Raw genomic sequence first — 15,949 nt, forward strand, 5'->3', positions numbered from 1 at the left:
TTAGAGTAGCTGAATCGGAATTTGTTGGAGACAGAGGGAAAATGCAAGTTGAACGTGCACAAAGACTGGCCAGCCAGCAGTAGGAGACAGACCCTGATCCATGCTGGCAAAGTTTTTAAGATCCTCCGACTGTGACTTAGTGCTGCATGTGGTGAGAAACAATGGCAAGCTGACATGGCAAAATAATAACATAATAACGCTATTTCCGTAATACTCCAGACGTACACAGATGAAGCTTGACAAAACTTCTTCACGGAAATGGGCTACATCATGTAGAGCTGTCAATCTTCCTCTATAATACTATTCAAATTTCATTTGATATTTTTTAATATTTTAATATCATGTGATTCAGCACAATTCAAGGAACGCATAGATGTAAGGTTTTTGTGATGTGTAATGTGCGAGTTATAGGCCAAACCGCGTCTATGTTGATTTAAGTGCCACCTAGTGGTCCACATGTGTAATTTTTGGTATGCAAGGGTTTTGATGCATTGTACATCTACACTATACATTTGAGGTTGTTCACTTTAGTGTAAGAGGTAGGGCTGGCCTCAGAAGTGTCCTTAGATGGTACCCTCCAAATTTCGTAAAAATTGGATGAGCCCTTCATAAGATATAAACATTTTGCATTTGTAGCACTCCCTATGGGCCAATCTTTGCCAGATATGTTTGCAAGCCTCAAAGTGCCATGCCAAAGAATAATCTAAAGTTTTGCATTGATAGCATTTTATTTGGCCAAGATATGCAAAAGTTTGTGTTTCTGTAGCTAGCTACACAATTTTGTTCATACGTAATGTACACATTTTTTAATCGATTTAAATTCCTTTGATGAGATTTTTGTCAGGTCGGTCTGGAGATGCTATGTGCCAAGTTTCATGCAGATTGGACGCACAGCCTAGGAGAAGATCGAAAAAGTAAATTTAGGATAAGCTTTTAGGCTGTAGCGACACTTATTTACGGAAAGTTAAGAAAAAGAAAGAAAAAGAAGAAGAATAATAATCTTTGCAAATACAATAGGGTTCCCAGCTCCGCTGGTGCTGGGAACCACGTTGCCTTGCATACGTGAGTTCCCAGCCCCCTTGGGCTTGGACCCCTAATAACAAAATAAACAGCTGTTAACCAAATAAGCATATCTATATATGACAAAACAATAGCACATTGTATACGTCTCTCCACAGTACGCTTAGGATTGATCCATCTCCTAAAACAAATAATCTTGGGCTGAATGGAACCTGGGTCCCTGCAATCTGACATAGGTTATCATGTATCCCAGTCCAAAATTCCTGGACCTTATCACAAGACCATAGGACATAGGCTGTCCTCTGTCTTACATTTCAAACAATTTGGTGTGTCTTTCAAACAAAGTCTAAACAATCTGGAGGGAGTCCAAGAGAAGCAATGCATAATCTTGAACTGGATCAGTTGTACCCTCACATCGCAAATTCTGTCCCACTCCTCATCAACCAGTGTAATATTTAGATCCCTTTCCCATGTCTTCTTGAGGGCTGACCAGGCTCCATCCTACAAATCCTGTCATTGGTCTTCTCAGTCTGTGTCTCTTAATACTTACCTGTCAGAGCGCAGATGTTTCTCAGGCTGTAACAACAAACAATCTCCTTAAAAGTCTTCCTCATCTCCTGACTCCTGAAAGCATAGATGAGCGGGTCAATCACAGAGTTGCACATTATGAGGATGAGGTACATGTTGAAGTGGGACATGAAGCACACGCAGTAGAGGTTGTGTGGACATGAAATCATGAGGATCAGGTGGAGGAAGAAGGGGGCCCAGCAGACGATGAAGATCCCCAGCAGGATGGTGAGTGTGATGGCCCCCTTCATGCTGGCCCGCTGGTGGATGGAGTTGTAGCCGGGCAGGGCAGCGATGCGCTTCACGTGTGAACGTGCCAGCATGAACATGTGGCTGTAGAGGGAGGCCATGATGAGCAGCATGGCAAAGAACATGGAGACCAGGCAGATGATGACGGGGGTGGTGTCTGAGTAGACGATGAAGACGATCCCGCAGCCCGTGCAGAAGGTCCAGATTCCGCCGATAATGCAGCCGGCTCTCCTCACTGTCATGATGTTGTGGTATCTCAGTGCATAGAAGATAGTGACGTACCTGTAGATAATAACATATATTGATATCTGAAGTGACCTAACTAACCTACTCTTTTCTAGCAACCTTACCTAGCCACTGAGGAATTGCAACAAAAAAAGCAGCAATCATCAGGCCCTCGCACCTTCCTACACATTTTCCGGACAAGTTATTTGGTGCTCTGGCCCTAATAAACATAGTGATTTCAATAAGGCCTTCACCCCCAAAGTTGTCGGTTTTAGGGCCCTAATGATAAACATTTTCCCCCAGATTGAAAATGTACTTGTGGTGGTGGGTGGCACAGAATGTGATGGCGTGGCATGTGATGGCTGGGTTCAGTAATAAATTAGTCAAACAAAGGTTTACTGTATGAACTATTTGTTGAAAACAATTACTACATAATATTAACAAATAATTGAGAAAGAAATAACTATTCACATATTAAACAAACCAGACTAAAAGATGATACAGATTAGGGCTGAACGATTTTGGAAAATAATGTAATTGCGATTTTTTTAACCAATATTGCAATTGCGAATTAAAATGCGACTATTTTTTAAGCTCTTTATCTGCTGTATTATTCAACAAAGACAAACAAATAATTGTATAGTATGACCAACACAATTTTAGATATATTAAACATAAATGATGATAAGTTATTACTTACAACTTAATTATATATAAGAATGATATTGACAAAATGTGATATTGCGATATCGATTATGAATATTGCTATTCATTTTGATATTTTTAAACATGTAAAATTACAAAAGTTATGGGAAAACGCATCAAAATAGATTCATAACAAATTTAATTACAACACAAGGTTTATTTCAACTGACAGTCATATTGGACTGGTACAACATGAATAAATAAATAAGGATCTTGTCTACAGAACAGGACATGTTTTACTGGTTGTACAGTATAAAATAAATAACGAGAACAGGACACAACTTTACTTTCGCTTCTCTGATTCATTGCGTTTTGTTGTCTCTATCAATGTCTTCACTTACACTGTCAATCTGTCAAAATATGCACACACGTAGTGGACCCGTGCGCTGAGGTGCACTAACATGTGCAAGTGGCATGGTAACTGGCCAATGAAACATGATCTTTAAGCGTTTCAAGCGGGCTCTAAATCGAACACAACTAAGCCACACGGACGGGATGCAGAGCTCCACAAAATAAACAAAATATTGCATACTTATTGCGACACTTTCGATATATTGCGATAACGATATTGAGTTGATATATCTTGCGCCCCTAGATGTAATATTGCGAATCTGATATTGAGATAACGATATTGAGTCGATATATCTTGGACCCCTACCGCCCAGGTAGATAAAATCCTAATTACATTTGTTACAGCGCACATAGACAAGCGTCCTCCAGCCCCTCCCCCCTTGTGAAGACCCTTGACACAGCGTCAACGTGGCACTTCAGGCTATTGGTAGTAGTAGTATGCTGCTGGTGGTCTTGCCGTGGGGTTAACTGTACTAAACCGTAGAAACACCGCGACCCGACAACGTCATTTACACAGTCTGGTTTCTCCCCCTCTCTGCGGCAGCGTGTTCTGCTACATATCTTAATAATGGAGTTAACTGGAGCTGACTGGAGCTAACCGCTATCAGAGCTAATCGTTGCTAACCGAGCATTCAATCGTTCTCTGTGCCCTTATTCATTAACTGTACTTATGGACTTGAGCCCCAAAAAAACCCTGTCATTTAAGTTGGCTGTAAAAGTTCTAAAGGTCCAATGTGTGGGAATTTTTCCCATCTAGCAATGAGATCATATATTGCAATTAACTCTCTTGCGCCACGCAGTTCAAAGTACGTATTACAGTTACGGTAGCCTTCACGCATTTTTTCTGATGATGCCAGTCTCTTGCTCTTTTCAAATCCTTTTTCTTTTGCTGGGCGAAGAAGAAGACTACTGTTCCTGACATTTGGATTTTGAATACGTGTGGTCCTCCATGTTTCCTTCTTCAAATTTGCCGGGGCCGGGAAGCGACGATACCCTAATGAGTTTATCATGTGACAGCGAAAACACGAAAGGCGGAGCAGTATATCCTGTATGTCCCTTACTGGCTAACGTATTTCAAGATGGCACATGAATATGGAGCGTCTACCCCAGTTCATGCAAACGCAAATGTAAAAGATGGAAACGATCTGAAGAGAAAACGCAAAAGTGGCATTGCGTTCTCACTTTTTATTCCGCGTTTAGACGACAGTTTTGGGGGGGAAATCTGCGTGCATATGGTTACGCAAAACTGTGTGAAATTCGATGTAGGATGGTCGCCATATAAACAAAAGGCACATCCTTTCATTTATACGGCGACGGCGTTTTTGGGGCTTTAAAAACGCAAAAAAGGGAAACCACCCTCCAGAGTGGAAATCTTAAAAACGCTGCACCGTCTAAAGGTTAAAACGCAAACAGCGGTGTGGAGCGAGACGAGAAAAAGGCATCCAGGTAGTCTGTTGTTACGGAGTAGGCTACAGAAATTATAGTCTCCTGTTATCTAAAAGATTTTCAATGTAATGAAAATCCACGATTTTCATCCACCACCACAAGTAAATTCTCAACCTGTGGGAAACACTGGAATGACATTTATTTATACTCCAATCACAGTGACTGATTTGTTGAACGTCCAGCCTCGTAGGCATGTAATAATTACCATGTCAACACAACGCATTGACAAATAAGCCTGGTGTAAACATTAATATGAAAGTCAGTAACAAATCACACAAACTGAAGAGCAGATTGCAGTCTGTGAACTTAACTTATGTACAGTATACTGTATGTGCACAATGAGTATGGCACTGCCAGCCTTAGTGATCCTATGGCTTGACCACGTCAGTTGTAGCAGTGGAAAAACTTTTTTTTTAGCTCCGCTGCAACTCTGTTTACATTTTTTGATCCGATATAGCGACCTGGCTAAAATATGTGCGGAGGGCATGTTTTACCATAGGGCTGTCCCAAACAATTATTTTTTAGACGATTAATCTAGCGATTATTTTTTCGATTAGTCGACTAATCTAACGATTAATTTTACGTAATCGTCCCAGCCCTATTGTATCCAGTGTATTTATCAAAGCCGTTAAACCAGGTTTGGTTACCGTGCTGAGGTGCATCATATCTTTCGCGATAAACTTGGTTACTGCTTGAGTAATTTCCACGTTCCATTCTGAAGTACGTTGTAATGTAATTTTATCTAAACAGAAACAAACAATTAAACATTAACCTTGTATAAGAACAAGGAGAAATGCATTGTACCAGGTTGTAGCACAATTGCTATTTTCCGCCCGTAGTCTCTGGGCAGGTCGATAAAACAAATATGCAATGCAAGTAAGCTACAAAACATCAGAATATTCAATTTTATTTCATTAAAGCTATAAATCAGATCCAGGGTAACACCCAAATATTTGAATTTGTCCACTTTTGGATTTTATGCCCATTTACTAAAACCTCAGGACATTCCCTAAAAAACAACAAAAAAACATGGTTATCATCTTTTCAAATTTAAAGTGAGACATGAGTAGAGTAGCCATTCAACAACCTTATGCATTACCTCTGTTAATTTCAAAGCAATCTCTGTTGCATTTTTCCCATGAGTGTACAGCACAGTGTCATCAGCGTACAGTATTTAATAAATATTATTGCATGCGAGTGGGAAGGTCAATACATATATACTAAAAAGCAGCGGCCCTAAAATTGACCCTTGTGGCACTCCCATAGTGCATGCTTTAAATGGGGGTAGTGTATTGATCACCCACACACACTCATGTCGTCTACTCATGTAAGATTTAAACCAGTTTTGTGAGTTCTGAAAGATTGTAGTTTATCAATTTGCTTAACAGTATCTCATGATTGACCGTATCAAAAGCCTTGCGTAAATTAAAAAAACTGCTCCCACTGATCTAAGTTTGTTTTAATTTTTTCAAGGAAGTAGCAGCACGCATGTTTCTAAATCCAAATTGCATAGGGTTTGAAGAAGCCTTGGAGTCAGGGTGACAAACAATGAGCTCCGTTTTTCCAATGTTCCATAAAAACAAAAATTAACTGGAAAACTGCTCGTTTTTCAATTGTTGTTTTTTTTTATTCATGTTTCCGTTTTAAAACAACAGCGAGAATACAGGCTCATTTTTATAATGTGCATAATTATTGAAAATCCGATGGAACACAGGTCTCGTTTATAGTATTATTTTGGTCTTACGTGTTAAAGATGAAAGGTGACTAAAACCAATGTGCTCTGAACCGGAATAAAAGTATGAGAACTGTAGTAACTGCCAGAAGAACGAAGCACTTACAAATACATTGTTTGCCTGTAGCTTGACAGATTAAGCTAAAGTTTGCTATTTAGGGTTATATAAAGTATTTAATTATTTAATAATTTTAAAATCACATTTTAAATGAAATCTACATTCCTCTATTATTAGCCTGTGTGGCGTTATTGACGACTCTAATCTACACCAGCCAGTAAAATGGCATCTAACCCTTGTGTTGTCTTCGGGTTAAATGTGTTGGGTTTTCAAAGTTTCTTATAAGAAATATGGGTTTCTTTCAACCAAATACCAAAAATATCATGCATGGTTCCCTTCCATGCTCTTCGCAAGTAAAATTAATAGAATTCATAGAATTTTGGGTGTTTTTATTAAATTTTATAGCATTTATGGTCTTTCCGGGTGAATTTTGACCTGGTGGTGCAATAGGGCACTATTGTGCTTTACAGAAGATAAACACACACACACACACACACACACATCATGTTGCAATCGGGCAATGTATCATTGTGCTTTGCAGCAGATGAAAACGCACGCACACACACACACTCTCAGAAATTAGGTATAATTAAAGCCCATGTTGCAGGTTAACCACCACTGTTGATTAATAGGTACATATAGCACTCAAGATATGTATTTCATTTTTTTAAATGTCTCCAAATAGTGTTAAAGGCCAGTTTTTGTCGTTTTTTGCTATTGGCGGGTTTTTTAACGCAATTCAGTGATGACGTCACGTTGGGGAGACGTGGAGAAGACTAGCCTCAGCCTAGTACTGGAGCTATGGCGACTGACTGGGATGAGAAGAGGGGGCAAGAACCACTAATAACATGTACGATGGCCCGCAGCTATATAATTTCGAACCTGTCAGACGTGAGGGGGCAAATGAGTAATTACCGAGAACTGATGGCCGTCAACACCAATTAAATACATGGTCCGAGGAGAATGAGTGGAGAGTTGGTGAAGTGTCCTGGTGAGTTCCTGTCATTTAGCAACGCAGCAACGAGCACTGGAGCTAATCTACGAATGGCAGTGCATACAACATATAACAACACTTTTTACTGTCAGTGAATAGCACCGAGTCAAAGTCATCAGCCTAGTGTTTATTTATAAGCGTTCACCTCTTCCTCCAGTAAAATGTTGTTGCAAACGTAGCCGCCTCCGCTAGTCTGTGTCGCTGTGTTTAGCAGGTGCTTGTGTGGGTGGTGCCGTCCCATGAGAACTGCGGTGGAGAGCTTGTGCTGTAGGGAAGTGAGTATGTTTTGGTCACTGGTCGAGGAGCTCACCCTGCCACCAGCAGATGTGATGTGCCTCACTCAGCATCCAGGATTTGAGGCATGCTGCCTGAATCCGTTTGTGCTGAAGATAGCATACACACATTTTAGGCAGGATCATGGTCCCCTTCAAGCCAGCACGCACGAGTATGTTAACTGTTTATGTATACTGACATTCTTTTTACAATGAGTCCTATGAACCAACCTTTAAGTTGGTTCACACTGACTCAGTTATAGGTGACTAGAGATGTGTTGCATAGACAATAAACATGAAAAACAGGAATAAAATGAAGTTTCCAACATACTTATCCCTAGGCAATACCGGTACACTGCGTACAGGCAGGCTATATGCTGGGCGTATGGAGTTCTTGGCAGGCATATAAGGAAGCCTCTACCCTCCTGTCTGGTTTCAGCCATCAGGCAACAATTTCAGAGTGGTGACGAGCCCTATCATGGCTTTCAATGGCCTCGTTTGGATGAAAATGAATAAAAACCATATTGGCATGTACAACATGAATAAAATTAAGTCTTTTTCAATTCAAGATTTAAGTCATGCTTGTTCTGTTCAACTGCCCTTAAAATATAATACAATACACAGAACACGTGAATTCCAATAAAAACTGTTTATTAGTTCTTCCTGTATGACAATCATAATCTGAAAAAGACCAGTGGACAAGGCACCACCAGGTACAATGATTGGTAAATTATGTGGAATTACATAAAAGAAATTTCATGCAAACAAAAGTAAAAGAACCACAGCACACAGACAGAGCCCAAAACATGCAGCATGCAGAACCCCTTGCAAAACCACATGAGGTAGATGCACACAGAGTAGGCACAAGAGTGGCAAGGTCACCACCACCAGCTACAATTATTGGTACTTACTAGAGGTGGGTGATATGTAGAAAATCAAAATAACACGATATTTTTGACCAAATACATTGATGTCGATATTGCGGCAATATTGTTCGGTTGACTATTGGTGCTTTCACAAAATGAGAGTTTAGATACAGTAAATAATCATCAGTAATGTGGATATAATGACTAAGTGGGTAAAGGCAAATAATAGAACAGATACAACAGTCTGGTACTCGGGCACGAGTAAATGCAGTGCCAAGATATCGTTAAATATATATCGGTAAAAGAAGCACTCATTCATACACGGTTAAGCCACTAAACCTGTATGGAAATAAACACCTCTGCTGAAATGTTAAATTCGTTACGAGCATACGTGCTCAAATTCAAACTACCACAGGTACACAAAAATGAAAATTCAAAGTTGGTCTATGTTGGTTTTAAATTATCTCACTTTTGGTGGGGGTTACACGTTTGAGATGGCTCCTCCTCAACCAATTCATCCTCATCCTCCTCAGACATCTGGTCTTCTGGCACCCATAATGAATCACTGATGACAAAGATAAAATTATAGACTTTATTAATCCTGCACTGGGTAAATTCCTGTGCTACAGCAGCTCAAAAGAAAAAAATTTACACACATCAGAATAACACAAATACACATTAAAGGGATACTTCACCGATTTAGCATTAAACTTTGTATCAGCAGAAACACAGTAGTATTTTTGAATGACTGTGCTTCCCTCCCTCATGTCCCCCTGAGACGAGAGATCTCTGTATTGTGGGTCTGGAAAAAAAATCTTTTAACGATTTTTGCGTCATCGGAAGATTTTTGCCCAGAGGCAAACGACTACAGCCAGTAGTAGGAGCTACTTCCGCATAGCTCATAGGAGGTTGGACTGTCGGCTTTTTCCAGAGATTGCCGAGGTAAAAATGAGTGTCAGCCATCTTGAATCATCGCTTAGCTTCTCAGCAGAAACTGTTAGATTTATTCATCCCGAAGGAAATTATGTGCATTCAAACTACCGCACACATGTACCACCGGGATACATTGGTATAGATCGGAGAATATGCAGGAAACTTTATTACAGACGGAATACTCGACACACTACGCAAGTTTTACCTGCTACGGAGACCAGCACCTCAGCCTGCAGTGCCGCTAGCCGGAATTCTTGACAGGCTTCGCCTGCTAGAGAGACCAGCACATCAGCCTGCGGTGTTTCTCGATGCCGCTAGCCGGTAGGGGGACATCCTCAGTGGTGTGCAGAAAGCGGGACAAGGGTAGGAGTTGGAGCTAGGTGGAAAGCTAATGCTAGCCGGCCACCTGTGCCAGGCTTCACCTGCTACGGAGACCAGCACATCAGCCTGCGGTGTTGCTCGATGCCGCTAACCGGTAAGGGGGTATCCTCAGCGGTTAAACGCGGAGGAAGATCCCTAGCTCATACTCCTAGTTCACACGCAGGAGTATGAGCTAGGTGGAAAGCTAACGCTAGCCGGCCACCTGTCCCATCAATCCTGCTTGCAAGTGTCTCTTTGGACAACAAACTGGACTACATCCAACTTCAACGAAACTCCCAACGCAAGTTCAGAGACTGCTGTGTTTTTGTTGTTGTGGAAACATGGCTGAACAACAAAGTGCTGCTCTGTCACCGGGTAAGACTAGCTAGTGGAGGTGGGCTTTTTTAACACGGACTGTTGCAGAAATGAGGTGCTTGTATCCATCTCACTGCTAGCCACTGGTGGAGTTTTTGACTGTTAAATGCCGACCAGTCTACATTCCACGCAAATTTACGGCTGTGTTTATACTCTGTGTTTATAGCCTACCAAACGCTAATGCTAGTATGTGTTAGCTGAACTTTACGGAGCATATAATGTGTTTCGTATGTCGTTTTTATATATTTGAATTGTGTAACCACTTGAGCCACGGTGAAACGTTGTTTCGTGTATATGGTTGAAATGACAATAAAACACAGTTGAATTGAGTTAACCGTCTCACTGTCTGTCTGTAAACGGTAGGCGTGGCTTGGGAGTGGACTCAGAGCAGCAAAGCAAGTGCATTCTGGGATTTGGTGTCTTTCATCCACATGAGCAAAAAACACATTTCCTGGCTTTTCTCGGCCTAGAAGGCACCAATTTAGTTTTCACATTTATACTACATAAGTGACCCAATTTAAAGATATATTCAGCTTTCCAGTGGTGACATATCCCTTTAAGTAGACATATGAGAAAACATATACATTAAGTATAAGAAATAGAAAAAATAGAATTAGTTATAATAATAATAATAATAATAATAATAATAATAATAGTAATAAATCAAACATATTTACACAGAGGGATCATCATCTCCATCACTTTGTTCAGGACTAGTGAGGGGTGTAACCCCTTCAGTGACAGGCATGAGGCAAGAGGTCTTGATTCGAATACAGGGCTTTAATGCTGGTCAACCCGTGAGAATTGGTTTAAAGAAAGAAAAATAAATTAACAAATAATGCTATATGCATGTCTCACACATCTTGTGTTATAATCAAGCCCATACAGCTAGACACTTCACCTTCAGCTGGTTTCAGAGCATGGAGAGATGTTATTGGGTTATTTGCAATCACGCTTCACGTGTGAGAAACTTTACAAACTGCTTGAAGCTTGGGAATGTGTGACTTTCTTCCTCCTCTTCTATGACCTTTCTGTTCCATCTCGAGGTCAGCCAGTCTGGAAGTTTTGCAAGTAACTTCTCGTTCTCATTGCAGTCATTAAGTACTTTGAGGCCTCTGATCTGAGTCATAGCAGCCTCACACTCCGAAGAAAATCAGCAAACTCTTGAAGTTCGATACTGCCTTTGGAGCTTATCTTGGGCCATGCCTCCAGCTTGTCTTTGAAAGCTTTGGCTATGAGGAATGGATTTCCATATCTTTCCTCGAGGATCCTCCATGCTACGTGATAGGCTGACTCTGAACCAAGCAGGAAGTAGCTTTCTATAGCCTTTTTAGCAGGTCCACCCACATACTTTCGCAAGTAATATATCTTTTCTTCGGCTGGAATGTTTTTCCGATCAATGAGTGTCTGAAATGAAATCGTCCAGTCATTGAATCTGAGTGGGTCGCCACTGAATATTGTTGGTTCAGGTATAGGAAGACGACCTGCACTGATGGATTCTGCAAGTGCTCTAACAAGAGCTGCTGTGCTGTCACCTTGATTTGAATGTGCCCAGTCTTGTGGTGAAGAATGGTGCTGCAACAGATTATTTTCATGTTTGGCTTCTTCCTTTCCCTTCATACAGACACTTTGATGGAGTAGACTGCTTATTTATTTATCTGAGCACTCACTCTGATCATACACTCGCTGACGTGCCTTAGCAGCTTTTAACTTTTTAACTGTCTCTGGTCGATCCAGTTGTCTGCGCTTTGCATCTAGCACCTTTTGTCTCTCTGCAGCTTCAGCTTCAAGCCTTTCCAATTCCTCAATGCAACACTCTTGTTCTTGTAGTACTTCTAGAGTAGCTTCATTGGCAGCAACTTCAGCAGCGGCATCTTGTCTGCTAACAGAAATCTGACTTGAATGTCTGGAGCTGCCTTGAGCATGAGAGGACTTAGTGCATTGGGATTTGATACTGAAGCTACAGACTTGAATATAGACGGTCACCCTGTTGCTTTGTTTTTCAACTCCTCCACCGTTATCTGCTGTCTCCAAACGATCTTTTGCAGTTTGGATGATCTTCCTGGTTACTGCATCACAGGTGTCAATTCTGCGACGTGTGTTATGGTCAGGGTTGTCTATGTGCCTTAACTCATCATAAGCAAAGTTCAGATTCTCTGAGGCAGCACTTACTTTGCTGATGTGTTCATGTAGCAGGTTGTTTGAGCATTGTCCACTCAGAGCTCGCTTGGCGTCTTTAGCAATAGCCTTCCACTCCTCATACCTCACAGTGAAACGGTGAGCAAATCTTATTTGTACAGTACAGTTCTTGGCCCTTTTCCGTTAACTTTTGGACTCTTTGGCTTCTTCGTGGTTCTTGTGAGGAAGTGTGGTCATCAGCTCTTGCGCCTTTAGTAGCCTGTGGTTGCATGTCTATGCACTGCTGCTCTATACTTTCACCTGCACTAACCTGCGTTCTCCCAGAGGTAAGACTAGGCTCTGACATTGTTACTTGGTGTACTTCAATTTGGGTTAAATCTAATTTGGCCTGTAGCTAAGTGATTCAGTTCTCATTAGCTAATCACATGTATACTCTTTCTACCACTAGTATTAGTTTTTAGAAAATATTCACATCTACTTCATACAAATTAATATCACGTTGTTCTATGAAATGCAAAATTCAGTCTCTTGGTTGTAGCTTAGTTAATACTTAAACATACACCAACTATATCGTATGAATATGAAGGCAAAAATGTGTCACAGTCTCTTGTGGGAAATATTTTAAGCTTCTTGGCTTCAGCTGGATTCATGGTAAGGCACCTGGATTCTTCTGTGGATGCTGCGGATGTGTAAATGTCAGGAGCAGATGCACACTCTTGGATTTAGAGATGTCCCTTCTTGTCCATGGATCACGGCTCTTTGGTACTGTCTTTCTCGTCTACTCATGCAGAGCAGATGAGTTCTTACTGTAACTCCTCCAGTGACAGGCATGAGGCAAGAGGTCTTGATTAGAATACAGGGCTTTAATGCTGGTCAACCCGTGAGAACTGGTTTAAAGAAAGAAAAATAAATTAACAAATAATGCTATATGCATGTCTCACACATCTTGTGTTATAATCAAGCCCATACAGCTAGACACTTAATATATTATACACCAAAAATGACACACGTAAACACAAACACCCGCACAGCAAAATAAACAGTCAACAAATCTCATTGCTGCTTATCACAAAGAGGTGCTAAACATCCTTTTAAATCTCCTGTATCTTCTTCTGTCTATTTTCTTTGTAAACTTATGCACTTAAACACGACAACAGTGGAAAAGGAAGTCTCTTTTTGCGGTAAAGATTTACCGTGAGACCTTCCAAGGGGCTTCAAATTACACAGCGTCCCAGTGTCACACTTGGAGGAGGGCAAGGGGTCATCTACGGTAGCACCTACACTATCCACAGTCTCCTGCGGTGAGGCATCTGTCAACATCTTGCGCAAAGAAATCCAAAATCCAAAAGGGTCAGCGACACGGTCACGTTTAAATACATATGAAAGTGAACTGTAATAGTAACACAGGGGCTAGTTAGATTGTAAACATTAGCATGAGGCTTACCGTAGCCAGCTCTCTCTTGCGGCGGGCAGCACCGATCATAGTGGTTCTCTGTCTCGGGGCAAGGCAGGCAGAGAGGTGCGTGTGCACAGACGGCACAGTGGTCAGAATAAGCCGTGCTTGGCTCAGCCTCTTCAACCCGAAAGAAACCATACTGATATCCCCTGAGTCGTAATCGTCCTCCCCGAAATGCACACTGCAGATTTTGGAGTTCTTGGTGATGGAGGTCATTGAAAAATGTGCCCGCCTAACACGGACAAATTGTACCCACTGTTGGAGGGTTGCCTTGTCCTTCATAGGGAAGCCATGGACTCTGTGCCCTGTTTGGGTGGAGTTTTTACACCCAGCACAAACACAGTAGTTCACCATTCTCAATCTACCTACCTAGCTACCTACAGATAACTAGCTAGCTATGCTATATATCTCTATCTATCTATCTCTTTCTATATATATCTATGCTGTCTATCTATCTAGCTATATCTAGCTATATCTAGGCTATATATATATATATATATATATATATATATGTGTGTGTGTTTGTATTTATCTATCATCTGCGCTATCTACTGCTGAACACTCTCTTACTTGTCTCTTGTTATCTCGTCACTCTCAAGGGTCTCTAGGCGGGCTTTGGTCTGTCGTCTCCCCAACGTGACGTCATGCAATGCATTGTGGGGGAAAGGCAAACTGCTGTAAAATAGTACCTACTTTTTCGTGTTATATTCCGTTTTGTGATACCCAATAACATCAAATACATGGATAACAGTTTAAATGTTTATTACCAACAAGCAATTACAGCAAATTCGTTGGAAAATGAACCCTGCAACACGGCCTTTAATGTAAATGAGGTCTGTCGACCATGAATGCAAAAAATAAGTGTAAAACTAATGAGTTGGAATAAAGTTGGATAAAAGGGGTAACACAGAATTGAGTAATAGATTACTTCATGCTTTATGAACTCATTAATTTTGACCCGGTCTGTTATGCCAGTAACATTTATAATGACCCGGGGAGGACAACAAGTGTATGGTCAACAGGAAGACAACACAAGGGCTAAACCACTTGACCACTTAAATGAAAGGGCTTCTTTTTTATTGCAACTCTGCAGAATATTCATGTGACATGGTTGACCAAATTAGCTGCCATTCATTTGAGTGTGATGAAGAACTCCTGCAGATAAAATTGAGCCACATTGCAAAACTCTCATCATATTAGTGAGGAAGCTGCCATGTTGCTTCTCTCATCCTGTTCTTCTCAGGCCCTGCAGACTGCACCACACTTGTGGTTTACTGCTAAAATCTTACAATAGGCAACTGCTGATTCAGATTGAGTCCACATCACCATACAATATATGATAAACATGCACCAGACTTTATGAAAGTGTATGTTCTGTAACCAAAACGGAGAGAGAGAGAGAGACTAAATGGTCTCGGTTGTAACATTCAACGTTTGCATGATTTTGTGCCATCTGCTGCTGCTCTATGTTTATATTGCTTGCCAGGAGATGTCAGTTATCTTGATCAGACAAAAAATAATACATTGTTTTAATAATACATGTCAGCACCACTCCCCAACTCCACACAGACTAGTCTGATTACCCTAAACAGTCTCAGTCACCTTTAGTAAGACCACAAAATTCTGGCCAAAAAACACAGCAAATCCAGCTAAACACACAGCAGAAGTAGAAGAGGCAGCAGAACCCACAGTAAAAGCAGCAAAGACAAGAGGCGAGCAACAAAACTAACAGAGACGTAGCTAACGTTGTGGATGGCTGCTGTTGTGACTCGGATGCCTGGCTCTGATATGGCCCGTTTCCCGATGCTTCATTAAACTGCCATTAGCGTCGTTAGCACCTGGCACTGAAGTGCTGGCCAGATACGGATTGCTGTAATGATAGTAGGTGGCTGTTGGCTGGCTATGGACTAACAGTAACTAGCTAGCTATATGTCCTGGAGCTCTCATCCCAAAAGGAAGTGTCTTTGCGCCGGGGAAGTGAGGTAGACAGACCGGGGTGTGCTAGCTTACTTACTAACTTATTCGTGGGTTAGCCCAGTCCTGCTTTTATCCGTGGTCAAAACAATCATACTACTAATAACTTTATGAGCGTGTTGAACGATGTTGTAACCTTATAATGTTACCCACCAACCATTAGCATTAACGTTAGCTAGGCTACTTGTCAGCGGCCAGCACATTGTAGTAACGTTAAACTGGATCTA

General features: G+C 41.2%; 1 protein-coding gene across 1 annotated transcript in view; it reads right to left on the reverse strand.

The window, feature by feature from the left end:
• Positions 1–1,559: 1,559 nt before the first annotated feature.
• LOC144519072 (melanocortin receptor 5-like) overlaps positions 1,560–15,949 on the reverse strand; it is a 19,342-nt gene continuing 4,952 nt past the window's right edge. Inside the window, exon 4 of the mRNA XM_078251957.1 lies at positions 1,560–2,118. Within this exon, the coding sequence (XP_078108083.1) occupies positions 1,560–2,118 (559 nt within the window). The remainder of the gene's footprint in view (positions 2,119–15,949) is intronic.

Source organism: Sander vitreus, chromosome 6 (assembly GCF_031162955.1).
Source record: "Sander vitreus isolate 19-12246 chromosome 6, sanVit1, whole genome shotgun sequence".
Lineage (NCBI taxonomy): Eukaryota > Metazoa > Chordata > Actinopteri > Perciformes > Percidae > Sander > Sander vitreus.